Raw genomic sequence first — 18,523 nt, forward strand, 5'->3', positions numbered from 1 at the left:
CTTGCTTTAACCCAGGCTCTCGGTACACCACTCGCCTCAGAATCTGCTATCTCCTTATCTTTAATAACTGGTCGATTTATTTCGGCTATAAATGCAGTATTTAATGTTCGGTGGAATCTTTTGGCTATAAAAAATTCGAAGCATCCAATTAACGGTGCCTTTGATTTTATCCTTCTAACCCTAATGTGCTGAGCAATCTGATAAGATTTATATTTATCGTTGAAGCTAATGAATCAAACACAATCAATATGGCGCTATGGTTATATTGATGTGGACATAAACATTGACGGACGAGATTGTTATAACAAGATTCCATGCGTGTTATGCCCCAACAATCAGAGGACTGCTACCTACTACCTTTTATACTTCCTCAATATCATGCTCCCAATAAATAAGAGTGACAAAATCCTTACCTTAGCCACTAGAAATCTCGGCGGAAGCCCTAGAAGTGTTGAGACCTTGACTTATCAGCGGGTCAATCTAATCTTTCTGATCTAGCTGTCTGGACCTCTGTATCTATTCATCCACCTATTAATTTATATCTTCGGGTAACTTGCCCTTTTGTAAGCATTATGGAACTTTGACATTGAAAGTGAACTATTGTATTAAATAAAAGCGACAAAACCCTCGCCATAATCATAAACATCTTTGCTAAAAGCAAAGTTAATGTACGTTTGCGACAATATATTACAGTCATGTGTGTTCGCGAAAGAGTGAGCGTATCCTGCCCCGTCGGTGCACCCGTCAGAGACACATGTTTGAAATGCAAATGTGAATTGGAGTTTAACGTCGCGTCCAAGATAAAAGCTCTTATATAGCACGTGTGTGTTTGTGTGTGTGTGTGTGTGTGTGTGTGTGTGTGTGTGTGTGTGTGTGTGTGTGTGTGTGTGTGTGTGTGTGTGTGTGTGTGTGTGTGGCTGCTTGTACTTGTCCGGATTGATGCAGATTTTATAGTGCTAGCCCACTGAGATACCATGTCGCAGTTGAACATGAATACCCTACTCAGACACAGTATACTGACTCCGAGCCGACCAGGCCTTGTGTTAGCCCTTAAATGCCGAGCGCCAGGCAGGGTAACAATAAGTACCATATGTTAACGTCTTCTGGTATGATGCAGATCCCCTCTCCGGGCGGAAGCTCTACCACTAGACCACAGAGGCAGCCGCTTTGACAAGGGCCACGCAGGCAACAGGCAGGAAATGTAGGCGAACCGCAGTCAGATTTATTACTGCACATCAACGCCTGGATATAATGGAGTCTTGGCCATACAAACAAGTGTTTGATAGAATGAACACCACTCAAGTCGTCAGTACTGTAACAAACTACACACACATTGCAACAACCCGATCTAGACTTAAGTCGCTCTTACGACAAGTATTGGTTACTGGGGACCTATTCGTCACTTTAATCCCCACGGGGACACAAAGAGAGTTGATCGAAAGAACGGCAGAGGTGATTTGTCAACCTGATACTGATGGCGATGGTGCAATGATGGGAGTTTGAGTATCGGAAAACAACAAAAAACTTGACGCTTGGATAATGTCTTCTTTAAAACTTTTTTATTCATTATACTTTTGGGACTCAGGCTTAAAGTTCACCGAGTAACGAAAAGTAGTAAGATGAGAGTGGATAATGGAAAATATTTAACGTTGCAAGAATAACGTACTCTTGCGTCAGATTTTCAGAGGACCCGCATGATCTGAGAAAGATGTCGAAACTGTCCTTCAATTCGTAATCCCTGTCTTTCAAAATTTATTTTCTCTTTCTGTTTTTACTGTAAGGTTAAAATCATAAAACGTCAGAGAAGGAGAATAACTAGTCACCGTTATCCACCGAAACATATTCCATTTGGCGTACAAGGCACAACCGCGGTGACAATTATGTGAATGGATCACTGAAACAAAGTGATGACACCAGGTGCTCGCGAAAACGGTAAGCATGCCCTACCCTAGAGATAGCACCCGCCACTCACACAGTTGCCATCAAAAAGTAAGTGATTGTTGCCTGAATCCCCATAGCATCACTTCCACAGAAATCCTAAAGTTTCATATGAACATCACCAGCATGATAACCAGAAACCATTAAATACAGTATTAAAGCATAGCAGATCTAACCTGGTATAGACATATACCTTTCATAAAACCTGCTGGCTAAGCACATTAGGAGTTGATTCATAGCAACTTCATAATCGCTAGTAATATTCCAGAGATCCGATGACAACATAAATCACATTCTCCTACGTGACATATCATTAAGACCAAGTACTATGTAATTGAATGGGTGCGTGGATGGATGACAAATGCCCATATTAAGATTTAAGCAATTGTATATGTGTCTAGCCCATTGAATACGTTAGTATATACCACAAGGTGTAAATGACTGGTGATAAATGCGATATGTTGCCCTAGTGTTGTGAGACTAGACGTCGATATTCTATGAGATCGCATACAGCATAAATGCATACCAAGTAGTGGCATATTTCGGAGATTGATTTTATAAATAAAAACTGAACACATTTGGAAATGCAGCAATTTTGTGAATTAACGAAGCACATGGCTAAAATTTGGCTGTGTGGTTGTCCTCAAGGGCACGGCAAACCCATGCATTCAATGGCACTGATGGCTTATGTGACCGTTGAACCGCTATGGATGGTATTATGTAGACACATTGACCCAAAAGTGATGGTTTATGAATAACCATTGACCGAAATGTTATTAGTGAAACTGTTATAAATCGAAAGAGTTGGTTCAACTTTCAGCGGTATGGCATTACCTTTTTCTGTACATAGTCCTTTAGATCAGGATTTGATTACATTGACTCGGGATAAATGTATTCGAGACATAAGGAGTTCCTCAGGCGATGTGAAAATAATATGAACGTGAATTACTGGAAAGGTGTATTATTGATTATTTGATAAACGACTTACATTTTTATTCTTCAAGGAGATAGAGACGTCGTTTTTAAGTAACTATCCTGTAGGAACAAGCACCTCTGGAACCACGACTGTCTCTCAATTTACTTCTAAACACTTGGAAGATAAATGTTTTCATATAAAATCGATACAATTTCTAAGTATGTAGAGTGAATACACCACGTTAATATTCTTGACATCGAATATATTGTGCAGTCATAGACAAGACCATAGTTTTATATGAAATTCCGAACGGTCGATATTGACTATTTACATCCGAATTAGTACATTTTAATCTGAATAAAACGTCCGCATACGTTCTCCTCACGCCTCGACATTAAACCAGTCGCAGACGGGCGACCTGTGTTTGTTCATATCATACTCGAGCAGTAAACCAAAAAATCCAGCTTGAAATATAAATGTTTTGAAATCGGACCATCCTGTACTGTAATTCAAATTGAATTCGAATGGCTACAGCGGTGGCAGTTTGAAATACGGTTTCCAGCTAGCACGGGTCCAGATAACCGCCATATATTTGACATATGATGGCGTATGTTGGAACATAGGCGCTAGTTTGGCATGCAAATATCACAGTGGCTGTAGCCATTGACATTGGACATTGTATGACACACAAGCAAAATGGATATTAGTCTAGACCGTTCATTGCTTACTCATAAATACTTACGAACACTGCCTAGTATTGGTAAATGATCGCCTGACATATTCCTATGTGGATAATGATACGTGTTTATTCTATGAATATCGTTTACAATATCAAACACCATCATTTTCTATATTCAATTATAAATGAATTGCTGTGCAGGATATCATTATCATGTCAACATTGTATTTTTGATGATATTTATTTTTTTATCGTATTTACATAATTGCAATGTTATTGCCATGAAATGAAACTGGATCCGTTTCACAAAGCGGTCGTGGTGTTACATTGTTGAACAAAAACAACAACAACAACAACAACGACAACATTCGTCCTAAGGAGCAAAGGAAACCTCTAGCTCTCAGTTGATTTCATCATATGTTGGATTTTGAATTGAAAACATCTTAAGTCAGCGATATCATTAAGAAATAAACTGAATTTGCATTTATTCCGCTTTCAATGAATACTTCCACATTGCTTTTGCTTTTTTAAACATTGAAAACATGTCCCATAACTTCTGATTGATGTCTAAACGATCTTATCTTTGAAAATCAATACATTTCTTTTCTCGGCACAAATTTACATTTTAAACATATTAGGATCATGTGGTTGCAAATTCAGTTCTTACCCCAGTCATTGAACCAATAAATTTTACACAAAATTACCTAGCCACAGATAACTTTTCACAAACAGTTGCAGGAGTGAGTGATGGTTAAATAGACATAATTAATTTTAACGACAGTTCTTAAATTTTAAATTACATCAAAAACAAACTCGATATACTTTCTTTGTCTCCTCGGTTTATGAAACTAGATCCTGGGAAGAATCTGACTGAACCTATTGAAGGCATTTGTCTTTCCAAATACCCCAGTAACTGCAACATTAACGACATGTTTGGCGAGACTACAGTATACCGGATATCTTCCGCCATTTTGGCAAAGGATGTGCTCGAACTCCTTCCTTAGTAACGGTTTCTAAGTTGTTTAGCCTCTACTTTTAGCCGTCTCGCTAAATTAACAAGGGGTTTGGGGGCTTGCCTCCATACACGTCCTTGTGATGAAACCTTTCGTAAGTAAATGCCATTTTCAGTTACCGAAGTTAATGAAAAATACTTCATGTGGCCCCGATGCATGTAACAAATGAGGTTGCCGCACGCTATTATGGAATTTCTATTTTCCAGTAATTTTTCAAAGTTTTTATGTCTGATTTCGATGCTTATGCATTGCTTTGATATTCAGTTTCGTGCTTTAATCATATTAAACCATCCACATGCAAGCGGGGTCATGTTTTCTGCTTGTTTTGAGCCTTATCCCCCTTTTTTTAAATAGTTACGCTATCGCGTGTCGTTTTATTAGAATCATCATGTATGGCCGACAGGTATACGTCATAATGCAAGTGTACCACATGTCCAATGTCTGTGTATAAATCATGAATAATACGATGAAACCTCGAATGCCTCGGGAACATATCGAGTTAAACGTAGAAGCGGAGAGCCGATGTTGGTTCATGGGATTAATAAGAACGTTCCATGGAGCCTACCGTAACAACAATGAGTTAACATTGCACCATATTTCCCTCATGTTTCAGGTGAACAGTTGACTTGCCTTTGCATGTGTTTGTGACAAGTGCCATCGGTGGGGCAGGTTACGCTCACAATTTCGCGAACCCGATATCATCACTTTTTGTGATTCATAAGCCCATGGTTATTATATAGTCGGAATAATACAATGGACTCTGCCTACAGCAGAGATTGCTAATAATTATGGAAACTGTTTCGTCGCTTTTATTTCCCCTACGTGGGTGTTTTTGTAAAGACATCACTGGTTGAAAATCCAATCGCTGTAACAGTCATGGGGTATAGTAGCCACAGACATTGGTAAAAAGGCTGCTGTTTTGTCTACAATGTGACACTGTTTCCTGAATCGCTCGCGAAAAGATACACATTATCATTTTCTTCAAACTAGCCATTCGTGCCCATAATTGTTGCGCTACTAATGTCCTGGCATTCTCTTAAACGTACTTCCCACTGCAACCATAAAGGACCCATACGTTGCTTTAAGGAGAAAGTTGGCCAATTAGGGCAAGACACCAACTGTGCCTCAGATTACACGTCTTGGACCAAGAACGACCATGCTTGAATCCAGATCGGCACTTGATAAGTAATTGTGTCTAGACTCCCAAAACAGAAAGTCCTTTTAATGCATTTAAGACTTATCAAACATATCACGTCGACACTACGAATTGCATCCATGGCACTTTGTGAAAGTGTTGTGCACAAAAAGCCATCAGATTCTCCGAATTCAGGCCATTTCATTATGGACGTATCCAGAAAAAGCATCTACCTTAAAATCATAATTAGTCGTATGAGTAGAAGGTAAAAGCACTTTCCACAGTAAATGCGCCAGCACTATGTGATGGTCTATACCCTTAATATCGACCTCTTTCGTTCACCATATGTTGAAAGACCAACATTTACATTGTAATTGAGGTTTTAGGAATATTCACAGCGACACTAAGGGTCAAGGGTCTCACACACTGTACCCAAGTGGGGCGGTCGGGTAGCCTAGTGGTTAAAGCGTTAGCTTGTCACGCCGAAGACCCGGGTTCGATTCCCGACATGGGTACAATGTGTGTACCCATTTCTGGTGTCCCCCGCCGTGATATTGCTGGAATATTGCTAAAAGCGGCGTAACACCATACTCACTCACCAAGTAGTGAGTCAACACTTGTTTTCGGCATCACAAGCACTGACAGCATGGTTAGCTAAACACCCCAGCATTAACCGACTGAGAGTTGAATTTGAAAATACAAACCATTCGTCTGTATCCAATACATAAATAAAAAATAGACAAAGCCTTTCTCACGTTATCTAACTATCAAACGTCAGTGACAACGAATAACCATTCTCCAATGAGATTTGGCGTAATAGCTGGGGAAATTAAATGAATTGATCACAGAAAAAATATTGATGACACCAGGTGTTCAGGAAAGACGTGTTATCCTTGGTATTGGGTGATGATTGATCAATTTTCTGTTTGTATGTGATATAAGGCGTGTGTATATGTGTCTGTGTGTGTCTGCGTGTGCCTGTGTGGTGGGGGGTGTTGCGTCAGAAGATTGTATATTTCGACAGTTTACACGCATCAAAGGAGAAATCTCCCCTATGATCCTTTGATGTTTGTGATCATTTTAAGTTTTCAATCTTCGTCTTTCTCGTGAGGCCTGTTTTTCGCGCCCACTCTTTCTTCCATGCACAACACTGCATAATGCTGCTAGCGAACAGGGACGCTTTTTCACAGCATATGAGTTGAGGTAAAATTGGCTTCGACGAGCGTTCAAGAATATTTCACTTGTACAGCGACGCGCTGGACTACCGACCTTCCGCGCTCCGGGCATACGCTTTATCCACTAGACCACAGGGACGGTCCTAATGGATATGGCACAATATGAATTTTCACAACAAAACTAAAATGAACTTGATCTATGTATAATTATAATTTCAAAAACCTGCAGTGACATGTTTTCTTTCAATAAAATAATTTTGAATTTTACACATACTTATAAGAAGTTATATCTCATTCTTAAAATAATTTCGAAATCATTCCAAATTTATCACACCCACAGTCTTTATGTTAATTAACATGATTTTAAACAATCAAATCAAAGTTCCCAAAAGGATCTATGAAGGGTAATTTCATAACGTGGGATTACGTGAATTAGATAGTCAGCCAGTCATCCAAGGCTCACGTCCAGACCATCCAGTGTGATACTAGATCAATAGTAGGTGTATGAACCGTCCAGACTACATGTGTAACTCCGAGCCATCTCAAACACAGTCTACCAGCTTCGCGTCATAACCCCGACTTCATGTTCTTTTGTTGAAGGAAGATCACAGAGCAGAGGCAAGGCAAGAGGAAAGCAAACGGACGCTATCCCTCCAGAATCTGGTCGTGTCAGCGGATGGCTAGACATATTTACCCAGAAACCTAGGAGTCTATCCTAGTTATTGTTTTGTCATGGACTACCCCCAGCAGCACGTGTAGATGTGCCTGCTGGAAGATATGTGGGAGATCTCAGATGGGGAGCTGCATAATTAGACGCGTCCCTTGAAGGGTATTATCATTCTGATGCCGATTCAAGAGAGACCTCCACCACTGATGTTTTCCTGAAACCACTAATACCGCGGTTCCTTTGATGTGAATGCTTTGTTCGAAAAGTTCAAATACTCCTAAACGTTTAAGTATGGAGGTTACGACCAAACAAGGTGCAGACAGATTACCCAGGCGACTGTGCAGTACTTTGTCTGAGCCTTCTAGCAACTGATTGAAATTGTACTGCAAATACTAAATTAAATCTTTTTCGCAACGCATCAAATGGAACCAACGACAATAAGAAAAGAACCAACATCATCCAACCAATTTAACTTTCCATGCTTAGTAGTTTGCTTGTCTAAAATGAAAAAAATGTTTCAATGCCATTCGTTATAAGACCGACATATATCTGCTCAAGACCTAAGTTTGACAATTGATCCTGATTTTGGGATAATGGAAATTTAGGCATCATAACGCATCTATGAAATTCTACGGCTAGGGCGTCATTGATTTCGATCTGCTGACAGATGAGGTTGCAGGGATCGATGCCCTGTTAATATTAGATTCAAAGTCAATTTCTTTTACACAAGCGAAGGCATACTGAGTGCTTCAGGTGTGTCTTCGTGTTGGCCCTACAGAGAAACAAAAAAACAGAGATCTGAAACCGTTCTACTTGCTTCGTTACAAAATACATTTACCTTCGAGGGTAGGCATAGCGGGGCTCATAAATATTGTAAAAAATACAATTACACTGGCATCAAATCGCGTGTTAGGAGAGAACGGCGTTGCTGAGCAACATAACAACTTCTCAGTGTTGATTCACCAAAGTTAAGATGTAGACAGCAAGAAGCGTTGTTCATCCTTCCTTTTACGTTACTAATTGTAGAAAAAAAATCATTGGTCAATGCATAGCCTGTCCCATCCATATTCATATACTCATATACTCATATTAAAGAAACTATCTGGTATTTCCCATCCTCTCAGGAAATATTGTAACTTTTTCAGTGTGTTATCAAGGTACAGTGATTAATATTCTATAATATTAATAAAAGCGAGACCACGCTTTCAATAATCATCAGACATATCTCTCTGCTAAAAGCAGAGTCCATTGTGCGATTCAGACAAGATCATAACCATGTGTTGAATCACTTTGAAATATGGGATATCACAAACGCAATCTCATTCACCAATATATCCAGTTGACACTGTTCTTGCATCTAATAAAAGCAGCTCTCCATATGTCACACACTATCTAAACAGATGGTTTTGTTTTGAAAACAGACACATTATACTAAAACCGAGGGAAAGAAAGTATCCACTTGAAAACTAGATTTGACCAAAATTTTGCAAACCTTATCAAAATGTAACTCTGTAGACAGTCTCCGATACACAGCAAACTGAAGGTCCAAACTACAACTATGATACCCATGATACCTAAGATACCTATGATACCCGGATACATCATCATCAAATAACATATCCTTTTTGTTTTGTTTTTATGGCAGTTTATGACGGAGAGTAAACACTTTGATCTCTGGAAGATGTTTCCGGATTTGTGAGATCTGATGTTATGCGCTTCAAGGTGCTAGTAACCCAGTAGTTAAGTGTTCGCTCCTTATACCGAAGGTCTGAGTTTGATTCCCCACATGTGTGATATGTGTGAAACTTATTTTTGATGTCACCAATTGTGACACTACAAGTTTATTTCGCTGCTTTGAATTGCAACAAAACATTAATAGTCAATTTTGAGTTTATATATCCGATAATACACTTGCTCTCTGGAACGCAGAATACTATTTGTCCTCCGCCTCATGGTATGATAACTTACTTTGTTGTATATCTACAAGTAAGAGCATAATTTGTAATACTGCTATGTTGCCACACAATTCACTCATGTATCAATGTCAAAATAGATCCATAAAGTGCCCAATCTTTGTCACATAATTTGACATAAACCTGATGCTAAAAAGCCAATCGACGGCACTGATGGTAAGTGCTGACGATCATGGCATCAGTGTGGGAGCGATACCAATGTGCCTTTTCAAGACAGCAAACAGGCCATCATTTATACATATACATATATATAATATCGATCATACCAGGTCCATTAACAGTTATGTTCAACTATTTGATCATGTATTAGTATATTGGCACATTCGACCTATTCCGTTTCATCCTAACCAATTTACAACATGATCAACAATGGTGTCCTTTCTAAGCCATAAGAATATACATATGAAGGATAATGACCATTTGACAAGGAATATATTATCTTCGACCATATAAGCACGGCTTGCTTCTAGTATTTCATGGAAAAAATCAATGTGTGCCAACAGCCGTGTAAAATCCTTAATGCGAAAATGTCATAACATACATGAAATATGATCTATGTCGGGATGTTCTGAATAAAATGAGTATATTTGTTTTGTGTAAATCACAAAGACAAGCTGCAAATGTATTATATTTACATCGAGATGATGATGTATTGAACTATGTCAGTATGTATATAGACTGCCAGAATAGCATCCTTTGGGGCCATGTACGGAGTTGGGTTTCTTAGTTATTTTATCATAACACTGGCGGTGTTGTCGACCATATAGAGGCACGTCGATCGTACTTAAGTACAGATACCCAAGCTTCGATTTTGCAATAAAAATGCATATTATTGTCGCTATTATTAGACCAGTGGAGTTTAATCAATAATTATTCTACGTTATTTCAGATGCCGTTTAATCATTCTTGAAAACCGTAATCGGGCAAGACAGTGTCCGGAATATTAAAGAATAGATGACTGATTGAATTTATAAGAAATCAGCATCAATTTCTGAGAGATACATTTTTTCTTGTTTTCACAACGATTTGATCATTGACTTCACATTAATCACTTACGTGCCATCTAATAACATTTAATACCCTGCATTTATGTAGCTTCCCGTCGATCCTATCACTCTCGTGAGAGCAATGTTGACCAAAACAGAATACATGGATAGCAGCTGTATAGCTATCTCGGGACGGGGACGTCACAGAGATAGATAAACTCATTAACCGCTAACCTAAGGTCAATGAACAATAAAAGATAATTGTTGGACCTTGTACTAAGTAAATTGATAATCATGTTTTTACCCTTTGTTCTCTGCTAACGGGACTGTCCTTAATGAATAAAATATACAATTATTCCGTTACGATTAATATGTCGTTTCTATTTGATAAGTATGAACATGGGAATATTAATTGTATGATGTTTGATACATTTGATCAAAGTTCGTCAGAAATATAAAAAATTGCATCAACATTATAAGAATTAAAATAATATTAACCTGGGAGTAGTCATTCGGAAACAGTTACATTGTCTACGCTGATGGGAGAACGGAGATACTTAAATGGTGACCCAGATGATGCTACTGTTAATATACATGAATATCAACACTTTACTTTGAAAGCCTATTTGACAGATGTTAGTGTCATATCAACTGCAACATGACACCTGATAGATGGCATCGCAAGTAACAATTTAATGGCATGCCAAGATAACTATCATACTTTGTTATATTGTTTCCTTTGTATAGAATACTAGTATCATATCGTTTCTAGTTTTTAACAAAATCAGTAAAAACGCTATCGTGTTACTGGATATTCTGGTCCATCACTTGATTGTCTGGTTTGTTTACAGACCGCTGTCGCATGGCAGGAAACAAACACTTATCACATTATCATCGACTTTATTGTGCAAATTGTGTGAGTGGCGAGTGCTACCATTTGACGAACACCTGGTGTCATCAATCCAATGTGTTTTCCATTCATATATTTCACAGCTATTTTGCCTTTTACACCCAATGAAATTTGTTTCGGCAGATAATTCTCTGGCGTGGACGTTTTAATTATATTTTTACGATATATGGAAGATAAGTGAATATTCTTGCAGTCAGCAATATGGAAACGATATCAGGACTGCCTGTAAATAATGGTTGATTTGGCTGCCGGCATAAGCAACGGGCCATGTCTTCACGATACAATGACCCAGAACCAAACACTGTTACAACATGATCCTCACTGCACTCGACTGTTACGACAAGCATGGGGTATTATTCTGCCCCTGAAGCCTCACGGAGACGCAGCAAGGGCGGGGTGTCATTTATAAGGGGTACATAATCCACAGTGAAATGATTCTTGATGAAACTTCAATCTGACAATACAGAAGATGCAATCTCCTCGCATTAAATTGTTGTTTTTTACGTTCGACTGATATGTTTAGGATTCTGAAAAGGACAAAGGTCTGAACCAGTCTTTTGAACTTCAAAAAACTGTGACATTAAGAACAATATATGTGATTTATCTATTAGCATAGGCAGGCAATCATGCCTGCAGCAATTGGAAGGAAGCACCGGTCTAGCCATTCTCTTTTCAAAAAAGAGTTTCGTTCTTTCAGTTGAAGGCAATTTGCAGGAACCTTGATGAAATTCCTACTGGAATGAAAAGTAAGCCTCACTCGATATCTCTATATTGATTAAAGAAACACCAAATTAACGACCGCCTTTCTACTAAGAACCTCTGAACGGCCTTCACTATCATTCCGTGACCTGTGTGGCACAATCGAACTAAACTTCGATTATGCCTTTAATTCAAATGTTGACTTGTCAAATACAGTGCCATGTTGTAACGTAATCAGATGTCAAACGTCATTGAGTGACTTAACCAAGGTGTTGCTGGAACACTGACCTAAATGAATAGCCTATAGCTTCTTTAATATCAGATTATGTATATTGTATATAATATTAGGCGCACATTAAACAATAATCGTAAACAAACATTTTAATCGTAAACAAACATGACATAAATATCCAATCAGTGGCTACTTCATTAAAAACAAAACGTCAACGCTAGATAATAACCAGTCTCGATTATCCGCCGAAACCGATTCCATTGAGCGTAAACGACAAAGTAGCGGTAAAAAGTGTTTATACATGGATCACAGAAAATCAGTGATGACACCAGGTGTTCATGAAAAGGGTAAGCATGTCCTACCCCACCGTTAGCACCCGCCACTCACATCATAACCAGACATCAAACTGGGACTGTGTTTACATGATCGTACCGTTTACTTCAGTTGTAATGTATAATGTATTGGGTATATGATTTACATGTATCTTCTGATATCGCAAGGGTAACCTCTGTTCCACATAAAACTCATATGGTGAGTGAGTGAGTTGGATTAAACGCCACTCTGAACAGTTTTTAAGTAGATCACGCAGGTTGATTTTAGGAGGAAACCACGAAAAAGATGCTGGTCGGCTCTTGGACCACATTAGTGTAACCGACGGGAATGGTGCCGCAAAATCAGGAATTATTATCATGGCGAATCTTGGAGTCGAACCCCCATCATAGGATCTTGACACTGACGTAACTCTCCAAAATGAACCCCGGCCCCCAAGAAAGTGTATTGCTGGAGATATAAAAGTCAATAACGTTGGATAACGGAATTTATCATCCCAAACTGGCTTCCACGGGGATACCGCTGCAATAAATTGCATCACAATGCTTTGTAGACTTCATCAGTTGCCATGGCGTCATAATCAAATGACATCACTTACGTTTCTGACCCTACAGCTAATAAGCTATACATTCTATACCCAAGATACCGGTCATTTCTGTCTTTAGATATCAAATATGTCAACACGAGTCTATGCAAGTTTATAACTTTTACGTCTGCAAACCTCGGAGCTTTAAACTTTATCGACTCCTGTAATATACTTGATATGAAAAGACACACGGTGGGATTCACCGTATGCGGCCACCCTAGATATTACTTAAATTGCAAGATTTCACAGTCAACTAAAACAAGCACCGTCACCATGTTTTTCTACTTTCTAAAGTCTTGAAAGGGGGTATTTCTGATTGCGTGTGTGCACATACATACATGCGTGTGTGCGTGTGTGGAATACGCTTCCATGTTTTATTGATACATTAATAAGTCACGTGATGACGAAGCTCTTCCGGGACCTGGCATAAAAACTCTCATCCCGAGATGAGTCATGCTTGATATATACGTATACCGTATTCACATCGATGACGAAAATGACTTAGCTGACACATAATGAAATGGGGACCATCCATTAAATGTTGTGGAATGCAATGCGTACACGATACAACAAGGATTCATGATTGTTTTCCTGCAACAAATGACCTATTGCCTTCACATGCATAAATTCCTAGATTACAAACATCAAAGATTTTTCCTCTTTTCATTTGCATGCCGGAGTCCTAATATCCTCGGTTCGAATCCCAGATTAGCCACGATTATGATTCTAGGTTTGTCAGCACCATAGCCGTGCTCGGGTTGAACCAAAGTGGTAAGCGTAAGACCTGCATAACTTCAGGCTTTCCTCCGAAAATATGCCGACACGTACTTGGTGTAACCGACATTCTGTACAAAGCGGTGTTTAACCAAACTCACTCACTCTCCAGATATGTAACGTTATCTGCCCAGAGCAATGTGTAAATTCTGACAGAATAACAAATTGTGACATGAAGAAGTGTAACAATATGTTACAGATAATGGTTATACTATTTGAGAAAATGTTGTTTCAGATTGTCAGGACAATGCTACGTAATTCAGAAGATTACTTAATGTATATATCACTTAATGATAGTTAACAACTTGAAAAAGAAATAAGTAACATTTTTGCACGAACAGTTATAATATCATATTACATATTGTCAGATAATTGCAACATATTTAATATTGTAAAAACAATATGTTATACACCATCAGATAATTTATACATGATGCATTAAAATATCATAACTTTATGTTACAGATGTTCAGCACAATTGTGTATTTGGTAGGAATAAAAAAATATGAATTAAAGTGTAAACACAAGTATGTTATTTTGTCAGATATTTGATAATTATCACATAAATTGTCAGAAGAAATTGTAACAAAATGTAATTTGATCAAATATTACCAACGTTATCTGGGCTGAAAACAGTCGCCGAAACACTACAAACAACTATGATACCCGTATCAAATACATCACCATCGAACAACCATTTCTTGTTTAATTCATTTAACGAACATCAAACACGGGTGTATACCTTCTTTTTCCTGGCATTTTATAGTACAAGAAGATTGTTATATTCTCGAAACAGGTTACAGAGGTCCACAAAGGTTTGTGTTGATAATGGTACATTGCATTTGTAAACCGTTTATTCATTAGCAGACATGTCACATATTGACAATCAGTGGTCGTAAATGCTTTCCATTCACGTATGAGCGAGAAAGGACCAGACGCTCTTAAAGTTTGAAGCCAATTACTACAATCTGAACGTGGCACTGTCCCCTCCAGTGCTTTTAACAACCATCGCTGTGCCTGTATATTTTGACAAGGCCAGAGCCTAAAATCCAACACTTAGACACTACTCGACAGGTAATATCGTTAACATTCACAAATCTAATTGTCCAGAACCAGAATTGAGGCTGAACTCTCTGGAGAGCCAGTGTCTTTTAACGCTAAGGAACATCCCTTAGTCATAAAGTTAAACAACTTGCGTTCACAGTCAATTGGTATTTTTTTAATGAAGAGTTCCTTTTAGAACGTTTACAAAAAGTTTGTTTCAAAAGGGTTTTCTAACTTTTACACCGGTGATAATAGGAATGGCTGTCAACATTTAAGCAATGAAGATGAAAGGGTAGTGACAGTGTGCTGGAGTCATTTCACCGAAACACGACACATAGATTATACTTTACTTTAAACAATATTGCCACTTTAGATTTTTTTTGTTACGTGATCCATCTATAAATACCAATAAAAAGAGTAACTCTTCATTAGCTGTCCGATAAGAAGGACATATAACAAGATTACTGGCAAAAGACAAATTTGTCATTTTCAAAACAGCTAGTTTGCATAGAGCCTTTCCAAACTGAAATCCGGTTACTATTCTTTTCAGGTGCATATTCATTTTTTGTGTTATTAAAGCGAAACGCTTCCCCGAGCCTTTTGAAAATATCCTACTTGACAAATAGGATTCATCAATCATATTTACTGGTTTTCTGTCAGTAGGCCAATGCAATCACTTATGCCACCGAACGTATATTTCTATTGTAAATACCATTGACGTGTCCACTGTTTCGGGTCAATGTGTTCATTTCTTACCTTTATTTTAATTTCTTATATTAAGCTATTTAGTGGGATCAAGTCAGCATACGTAACTGAGGTATACATACTAATATGTGTAGTTATTACTTAATGACAACACGTATCTCAACAGTTAACTGAAGTTAAATAGTGTCAAATAGTGGGAAAACTTTCTTTCCCCTCTAAAGTTAAAACGCTTATGATGAAGGTATTTATAGCAATACTTTACGCCCAACGCCATTCCTTCAGATCAGAACATGTTCGATAAGCCCTTTCCTCTACATAAAAAGTACGGTTGAAAATGTTCATTACCAAGGTGCTTAATGCTAATTTCATGCATACACACCCTTAAGTTCATGATCCCTACTTGTACTTTACATATGTGGTAATCAATACCTGCAATCCAATGCTTTCGAAGGCTCTAACCAATATTCTTCCACTCCATTGCCCTAATATTGACCATGCCAATGTCACGGGAGACCTAAATTCACCAGACTCTCTGTAAACCATGCCAAGTGCTTCAGATTGAGACAGCTGGCCGCTGTGACCTGTGCCGAGAGATATTATAGTACATGAGGCACGAGCAGAATCGACCATAGTCGCCACATCAACATCTCTTTGGCCTCAAATGCTTCTCTCCTTATTTCTACTGTAGAACTTGCAAATCACATTTCAAAAAATGTTTTTATTAAAAAAATACGTTATCGATCACAACAGATCAATGTTCCGTTCCGGACTCTGTGATTAGCTCGACATTTGTCATTCTTCAAAACAGATATTAAGTACGCCTTCTTTATTGTCTGGCTGTGACACAAGATGAAGCCTACTGTTGCTGACAATACTGTGTTGACTGTTAATATTCACTGACAAGGCAAGCTGTTTGATATACGATGCCACGGAGACAGGTCATTGGTCGGAATCCGTTATTGTTGGGGAGATAATTACTATTTAGTTCTTGACCTGATTCTACATGTGTTTGGGTGTCCGTATTTACTGTTGGTTATCAGCTCTGGAAGCTCAGGAACTCGGTTCCAGCTCCACGAGACCAATTACACACCAAACAAATTTGATTAGTTATCAGCTATGACTTAAGTACCACCATAACATCAACGGTCAAGGTTGTACGATGTTTAATAATTAAGGCATTTGTTCCTGTTGTAACAAGGATCTAACGTCCTATTATCGATATCCTATTTTAATCATGATTATTGACAACACTTGACTAGTTATTCTCTTGCATTGACAATATACATTGTCATCATTGCCAGTTAACCGGGCAATACAATGGATAATTTTGATCACGGTATTGCATTCTTTTGTAATCGTGAAAAATAAAAGTTATTTCTCATCATTTTCAATATTACCTAACGATATTTCAATTCGATTCAACATGCAGATCCTGCTATAGTACATTGCAGGTAATAATATAAATCACGCCGCTGGGACACTGCAATGGACTGCGATATGGGGAAGATATTAAGCAGTCTAGGCATGTGTAAGAGTTGTCAGAGAGGCCGGGACATGTGTTCCCCTGGTGTTTGCTTAAGTCAGGGAGCAACAGAGACATGGAACAATTGATTTTCTTCGTTCTCACTGTAAGGGATTGCCGTGTAGACGTTAAGTTAGACCAGCCTACGATAGTATTCTGAGTTAAAACACGACACTGCCTTGTCCGTATGAAATGAACACGTGGGCATTTCAAGCGCTGAGAAACTGACTAATGTCAATTAATCATATATAACGAACCTATAATCACCAGGTTTCTATTATGATTGATGTCTCGGAATGAAACGTGTGAGAGATACGCTTGCAATGAGGTAGTAAGGTTAAGAATAACAGTGATGGCTTACCTGAAATGAATGCAGAGAGAAACCACTGACAACAGGAGGTCCATTATCGTTGATGAAATCAATTGGGATGTATCTGGAGTCCTGTGTTACAATTGTGCCGTGTAGGCGCTATGCTTGACTACTAGACTTGTTCTTCCCAGCTGAGCAAGCGATGGTGCAACTGACAGGTGGTATTGGATGTATATAGCAGTCACTCGGCTAGGGGGAGCACTGATTCAGGCGGCGTGACTCGTACTCTTTTATTGTTGTTAGCTTGTCAATAACATCGGCGGTTGATTCCGTTGACTTGGTGAGGGTAATTGCCAAAGAAGGCCTTGAGGCAAGTCTTTGGTTCCAGGATAGGAAGGAACCATGAGGAGACTAGAAGCATGTAGCACGCGGCACGTGCTTAAATACAACATGGATCCTCATTGGTTCTAACTCTATAGCTGTGACCACGTGACGCGGAAGTGGAGCGCTCTGACATCAATCACGTGTGTTGGCACTTTCCCATCAATCTTGCCTCTCCGATCAACCAATTGTCAACACAGAACTGCAAAGGGAAGCAATGCAAGCTCATGACTTGGGCGAGCTCATAGTCCGAATCCTACAGGGGAGAACATAACCGATTGACTGCTTTTGAAAAGCTCTGCCCGTCCCGACAAATCAAGATATTTGATCAAAGTTCCAATTAATTTGAAGAGGTTCACCATGAGGAATATTAAAACATTGAGGTAAATTTGATTTATGGCTGAATGGTATTGCCAAACGAAGATTCGAATAGTGAGGGTAACCGTTTTTGCTTTAGCGGAGTTTTTCTTATACCAAATTAATTATTCTATATTATATTCCATTGACAGTTCTTCCTCGGATACATTTCTCAGATGCTTCGACCCATA

The 18,523-nt window shown here is 38.6% G+C and overlaps 1 protein-coding gene across 1 annotated transcript in view; it reads right to left on the reverse strand.

Moving 5' to 3' along the window:
• Positions 1-18,033, reverse strand: part of LOC124133679 (gamma-aminobutyric acid receptor subunit gamma-2-like) — a 107,334-nt gene extending 89,301 nt beyond the window's left edge. Inside the window, exon 1 of the mRNA XM_046498140.2 lies at positions 17,646-18,033. Within this exon, the coding sequence (XP_046354096.1) occupies positions 17,646-17,689 (44 nt within the window). The 5' untranslated portion in view covers positions 17,690-18,033. The remainder of the gene's footprint in view (positions 1-17,645) is intronic.
• Between the last annotated feature and the right edge of the window lie 490 nt (positions 18,034-18,523).

This window comes from Haliotis rufescens, unplaced genomic scaffold, assembly GCF_023055435.1.
Source record: "Haliotis rufescens isolate VD_foot unplaced genomic scaffold, xgHalRufe1.0.p SCAF_7, whole genome shotgun sequence".
NCBI lineage: Eukaryota > Metazoa > Mollusca > Gastropoda > Lepetellida > Haliotidae > Haliotis > Haliotis rufescens.